Genomic DNA, 6,536 nt, shown 5'->3' on the forward strand with positions numbered 1-6,536 from the left:
TAGTTCAAAATTTGGACGCTCAGTTCAAGAGATAAACCGTTTAAAAAAATAAATGTAGGATAAATAGAAAACTCTCATGTTGCGACAAGACAAGTGATGCACATATAGTGCGCCGCTTGTGAGTACATGAGAAAATGGAAAATGACCTTTGCAAGATAACCATAAAAGTGATTTCGACGACTAGGCCGTCAAGTGCGCGTTGTTGAGCGGCAAACCACACCCGCTTCAATGGGCCCGTCCAACAAGCCCGCGGAGCGGGGGCTAACCGGCCTAGCCGGAGCACGACGCGGCTGTTTTTTGCTCAAAAAAGAAAAAAACGACGCGGCTGTCTCCGGCAAAGACCAGGCGGTTGACCAGCCGCCGGAGAGGGAGACGACCTGAATAGGTTAGGGTTGGGGCTGCGGGGAGCTCGCCGGATTCAGAGAAGCTGCCGTGGTGCTGGGTGTTCAGAGGGATGGCCGGGCTGGCGACGCCGGCCGGGGGTGGCCGGAAACGTCGTTTGGGGCCAGGGCCAGCAGGTCGACGAGCGGGCGTGCCCGGTAGTGGTGGAGGCGGGCGGGGATGGAGGCTGGGTCGGGTGGGCTCGACCGCGACAGCGCTCCACCTCGCATCTCATTCAGGTTTCTTTCAGCTTCATGGTGAAAAATATTGCTGTACATTCGTAAGTTTTTTGCACAATTGTTGGGCTTGACATATATATTTGGACACCACAAAAAAAATGACCAAACTGTATTTATTTTGATTTTGTGTCCAGATGGTATGCAGAGTTTAAGTTTCAAGCCATGGAAGGCCAAAATGGATGCAGCTGAGGTTCAGTTCACCCCACTGTCTCACACCCTCACTTGACCGCTTCAAAGGAGAGATACAGAGTACAGGTCCAGATGCGCATCCCATTGATCCAAATCATGACGGTGCGGTGGTCAGCCTCGAGATTTTTTTTATCAACGACAAGGTGACTGGCACATTCCCTGCCTGTTCGACCGAGGTCTGAAAGATAAGGTGACTGGTTTATTAGTTTACAGTTACAGTGTCCCGGTGTTTGTTAGGAAGCATCTCCACATGGCAATTCGACTGCGATTTGCAATTGAATCACAACCAAGTTGTTCCCTTGTGCCAATCTGAAACCTGGAATTAACATGGCTCATAGTCCTCGAGCTACTCTCATCCATGGCATGGCAGTACAAAACGATGTCCTTATCCTGGCAGTAGCTTTCTATTCTCTTGACGGCCTAACTGGTCACAAATATCTTCACTTGCTACATAGCATAAACAACCCTATGCTTTCATGAAACAATGACTTTCCGGTGGACAATAGAGGTTTAAGCTAAGTGGTTTATGACCGGGAGACGGGAGTAGAGTAGCATGATTAATCTGCATCGTGCTAATGTGATCTTGACGAAATAACAAAAATATTTTCTTCTTTTGTCTGAATAGTTCGTAATTTCCTAGTATGCCATGTTGTGGGTGTGGCGAGTTTCTATGAAAACATGTATGTACGGAATTGAAATAACATTATAGATGTTATACATTTGTAGCTTTATAATAAAGTTGTATTCCCTGCAGTTGTGCTATGGACATGGAAAATCAGTATAGACCTTTCTGTAGATGCCAAAATGTATGTAGTCTTTTGGAGTGATAAAAATCTAAGACTGTGAGATGTTTGTCTTTATTTGTACAAGAGACCATTCAACATTTATTCTTTGGCTATCATTTGTCTTGAGTTGCTTGGCGTGCTGTTTATTTTCCATGCCCGTGGCTTTGATATTTCTTCCCGCACGAGCTCGGCCTTCCTGTTCAGGTAACCATTCATCCTCCTCATTGTTCTTTTCGAGCTCCTTTATCCTACTTGATTCGGTTGGATATGCTCTGTGTGTCCATTCCTGGGCTTAAATCTGTGAAGGGTTCCAATATTGGTAGTTTCCACTCCAAATTTGGCCAAGGGGCTCCCCCGAGCTTAGTTCATTCATCCACGACCCCCCCTACTGTGTATTTTGGAGTGGGAACATTTGACGTTTTCCTTCTTAGATTGTTTGGTTTTTAAACTTATAAAAGTATGATCCCCAACCTAGCAAGAAGAGTAGATCTGCATTTAGGGGAAACGTCAAAAATAAAAGGCAGTTAGACACAATTTCTTTTCTAGATGTAGAATGAGCATTCAGGACGGTTGTTCCATGTTTTCTTTTTCTCTTCTTGTGTGACTTCTTCATCCACAAATATGTACTACTCCCTCCGTTCCTAAATACTTGTCTTTCTAGGCATTTCAAATGAATATCACATACGGATGTATGTAGACATATTTTAGAGTGTAGATTCACTCATTTTACTCCGTATGTAGTCACTTGTTGAAATGCCTAGAAAGACAAGTATTTAGGAACGGAGGGAGTACTTCTTACCTCATTTCTTTCTTAAACTTCTCCTTTATACATGTTATGTAACATGCTGGATCTCACCTTCTGAGATATATACTTCTGTTTCTGTTTAGCTAAATTCTCGCAATCATTTTTTTCTTATTTGCACTACTATTGAAAAGAAATTAGTGATCAGCGTTTGTCTATTTATACCTTCTGGCACGGTTTCCAATTTTTGCTGATACCAGGAACTTCGATTTGCTAAAATTCTTGCAATTATTAGCAGTGTTCTCTTACTCACATCTGGATATTCTGCCTTTCATCTATCAGCTGTTGTTCATATTGCCATGATTTAGTTTACTGATATAACATTTCTTCTCCGTGATAGCAGGTTCTATGGCTCTCTAGGCGTGTGTTCTTCACTAAACAATAGTACTATCCTAAGATCCTCAATTTTCCTGACAGATTCTTGCCCCAAATCCTATCAAGAAAATCACAATGTTCTTGCTCTATGCAACTGCCCCTAGAGATGTCTTGTAGCAAGTTGATGTAATTGAGTCTCCAAACCTTTGATCCTGGTACACCAACCATGACAATGGCGTTCCCAACCCTTCCAGTTACCCTTGCATGCCTCACACTGTTAGCTCTCTTGTTGATTGCCATGGCGGCTGATAACGACTCCATGGCCTCTGGCCTCGTCCTCCTTAATTGCGGAGCATCAGGCCAAGGCGGTGATGATATTGGTCGTACTTGGGACGGGGACACCGGCTCCAAGTTCGCACCATTACTGGAAGGAGTTGCAGCTAATGCTTCACACGAAGACCCTTCACTCCCCTCTAGGGTCCCTTATATGACTGCACGCATCTTCACTTCCAATTACACCTATTCCTTCCCTGTCAGTGCAGGCCGCATGTTCTTACGCCTCTACTTCTATCCGGTTGCTTACGGAAACTATGCTTTCTCCAATGCCTTCTTCGGTGTCACGACACCGGATCTTGTCCTCTTAAATGACTTCAATGCTTCACAAATAGCTGAGGCAAGTTCTGCCTACCTTGTCTGTGAATTCTCGGTGAATGTTTCTTCAGGCAGCTTGGACCTCACCTTTGCCCCATCAGCACATCAGAATGGTTCTTATGCATTTGTCAATGGCATCGAGATTGTCCCCACGCCTGACATCTTCACAGCAGCTGACACAAGATATGTTGGCGATAATTTATCTCCATTCTCATTCGATACTGAAACAAGCCTCCAGACTATGCACCGGCTCAATATCGGGGGCGAAGCCATTTCCCGGTTTGATGACTCGGGCTTTTACCGCTCATGGGCCAGTGATTTACCTTACTTATCTGGTGGCTCTGGGGTGACCTTCTCCAGAGATTTCAATTTGACTATCAGGTATACACCCACAGTGCTGGATTATATTGCTCCAATAGACGTCTATAAAACAGCTCGGTCAATGGGGCCAAATGCACAGGACAACGGGAAGTACAACCTTACATGGATTTTACCGGTTGATGCGGGGTTCTCTTACCTCCTAAGGCTCCATTTCTGCGAGATTAAGTATCCTTTTACCAAGGTGAATCAGAGGGTGTTCTTCATATACATCAACAACCAGACAGCGGCACAGCAAATGGATGTCATCGTCTTGAGCGGAGGAATCGGTAGAGCATCATACACAGACTATGTTATCATGGCTGTTGGTTCCGGTCAGGTGAACATGTCGGTTGCACTTCACCCTGATCTTTCAAGTAAACCAGAGTATTCCGATGCAATACTGAATGGTCTTGAGGTATTCAAGCTACAGAGTTACGGATCACCGAACAGTCTTGCTGGGCTCAATCCTCCACTTCTGCAAAAGCCTGGTGCGGATCTTAATAGGCAATCTAGCGGTGCAAGAAAATTCAAAGGTTACATCGTAGCCATCGGTGGAACTACTGGCGGTATTTCTTTCATGGTGATTGTCCTTTTCAGCGCGATTGTTATCTGCAGACGGAAGAAGGTAGCGAAGAATTTTTTCAAGACCGACCATGGACATCATCCCACTGAACGCAAAAAGTCTACATGCGATCTCGTCCGTCATTTCTCACTTGCAGAAATTCAACTTGTCACCAAAGACTTTGATGAAGCATTTATCATCGGCAGAGGTGGTTTTGGGAATGTCTACAGTGGCGAGATCGACGGAAGGACAAAAGTGGCAATCAAGCGATTCAACCACAAATCCCAACAAGGTTTTCATGAGTTCCAGACTGAAATCGAGATGTTGTGCAATTTCCGCCATCGCCACCTTGTGTCTTTGATTGGCTACTGCGAGGAGAAGAATGAGATGATTCTGGTGTATGACTACATGGCTCATGGTACACTGCGTGAGCATCTGTACAACACCAGGAACCCAGCACTGCCGTGGCAGCAGCGCCTTGAGATTTGCATCGGTGCAGCCCGAGGACTGCATTACCTCCACACCGGCGCTGAGCAAGGAATCATCCACCGTGACGTTAAGACCACCAACATCCTACTGGATGATAGGTTAATGGCAAAGGTTTCCGACTTCGGTCTATCTAAGGCTAGTCCAGACATTGACAACAGCCACATGAGCACCGTCGTGAAAGGCACCTTTGGATACCTTGATCCTGAGTACTTCAGACTGCAGCGTCTCACTAAAAAATCAGATGTGTACTCCTTTGGGGTTGTGTTGTTTGAGACCTTGTGTGCGCGCCCTGTGATAAACACCAAGCTTCCGGAGGAGCAAGTGAGCTTGCGTGACTGGGCACTATCTTGCCGGAAGGAAGGTGTACTCAAGGAGATTGTTGACCCCCGTGTTAAGGAGGAAATCACCCCTGAGTGCTTCAGGATTTTTGCAGAGATAGCAGAGAAATGCGTTGCTGATCGGAGCATAGACAGGCCATCAATGGGTGATGTACTTTGGAACCTTGAGGTGGCACTCCAGCTGCAGGATAGTGCAAGCTACAACAGCAGATGTGCCGAGGGTGCGTCATCTCTTCAGATCACCCCGGTGGATTCAGACAGACCATCGACCAACTCAACAATTAGCGTTGCAGCACAGGAAGCCATATTTTCAGATATTGCACATCCAGAAGGCTGATAAAAGCAAAACGTAGGTCACTTTTTTTTTTGTATGATCTTTTCATAGTTACCTTACAACTGCTATTCTGTTAGCTGGTGACCATGCACAATACTATCAGATAATTTAGTTTCCTCATATTAGATTTTTCTCATGGCCACTGACATTTCGAAATACGTCCCAGGTTGCTTTGATATTTTGCTACATATGTGATCACCAAGGTTGTCTGGTGCTTCAGTAATCTTGATGCAATATTATACCAAGCTATCAAGGATAAACGGGGCATCTGAATTAGACATATTACCTGATTTTTAAGCATTCTCCCTTCTCCGAGTCAATGAAGAACTCACCAACAGTGTAATCAATCTAATTGGAGTTAAGAGCGTGCCCAGTGGATATCCAGTGTCATCCCTTGTGATTCTTAGCGTCTTATCCAGGATTTTCGGAGGCCGCGGTTGCGATGGCATGGCCCAGAAGTCGATGACGCCACCGAGGCACCCACAGCCTCATCGATGCATCGGGTCGCCAGATATATGGAGCTAGTGGGGCCATAATTACAGAGTGAAAGCTAGACATACGTTCTTTTAGATAGTATGCTTATCCCACAAAATTCCTAAGAATTGTTGAATTCAATGCCCACCTACACTCAGAACTTTTCACATTCAACCAAACATTTTGTTGGCCCATTCATATCTTGCAACCTCTGCATATTCTGCAATCCTCGATTTTGCACTTTCATGTTCATGTGTTCTTCTTTATCGTTAGGTTTTTATTCATGTGACCCGGAGACCCCGTGAAACTAAAGCGTGCGGTCCTCTCGGGAGTTTGTACAATTTTTCAGTGTATACCAGCAGTTTCCAACTGTACTTAAGGTAGCTACAAGTATTGATTATTTTGGAGCGTCTATTTGGTCAAGAATTCGTTATTCCTTCGTCCAAGATCTTCGAACTTATCTTCTCACCAAAGCTTATTACTCCCTCCGTGCCGATGCACTAGGCATCTTAGGTAGTGCACCGCGACCTGTAACATACTCCCTCTGTCTCAAAATAAATGACTCAACTTTGTACTAGTTTTTTTGCAAATAACTTTGTACTAGTTTTAGTACAAAG

The 6,536-nt window shown here is 44.9% G+C and overlaps 1 protein-coding gene across 3 annotated transcripts; it reads left to right on the plus strand.

Moving 5' to 3' along the window:
* Positions 1-214: 214 nt before the first annotated feature.
* LOC123077135 (receptor-like protein kinase FERONIA) lies at positions 215-6,222 on the plus strand. Of its 3 annotated transcripts, none has more exons than XM_044499348.1 (4): positions 215-661; positions 755-1,798; positions 2,740-5,460; positions 5,612-6,222. In XM_044499348.1, the coding sequence occupies exon 3, from the start codon at positions 2,938-2,940 to the stop codon at positions 5,446-5,448; it is 2,511 nt and encodes an 836-aa protein (XP_044355283.1). In that variant the 5' UTR covers positions 215-661; positions 755-1,798; positions 2,740-2,937; the 3' UTR covers positions 5,449-5,460; positions 5,612-6,222. The 3 variants fall into 3 exon arrangements, with proteins under 3 accessions (XP_044355283.1, XP_044355281.1, XP_044355282.1); XM_044499346.1 differs by having other exon boundaries at positions 215-620; XM_044499347.1 differs by lacking the exons at positions 215-661; positions 755-1,798 and having other exon boundaries at positions 2,386-5,460.
* The last annotated feature ends 314 nt before the right edge of the window (positions 6,223-6,536 follow it).

This window comes from Triticum aestivum, chromosome 3D (assembly GCF_018294505.1).
Source record: "Triticum aestivum cultivar Chinese Spring chromosome 3D, IWGSC CS RefSeq v2.1, whole genome shotgun sequence".
Taxonomy (NCBI): Eukaryota; Viridiplantae; Streptophyta; class Magnoliopsida; order Poales; family Poaceae; genus Triticum; species Triticum aestivum.

Excerpts from the sequence above, each read along its gene's own strand:
- LOC123077135 (XM_044499348.1), top strand. The coding sequence starts at position 2,938 with ATGACAATGGCGTTCCCAACCCTTCCAGTTACCCTTGCATGCCTCACA.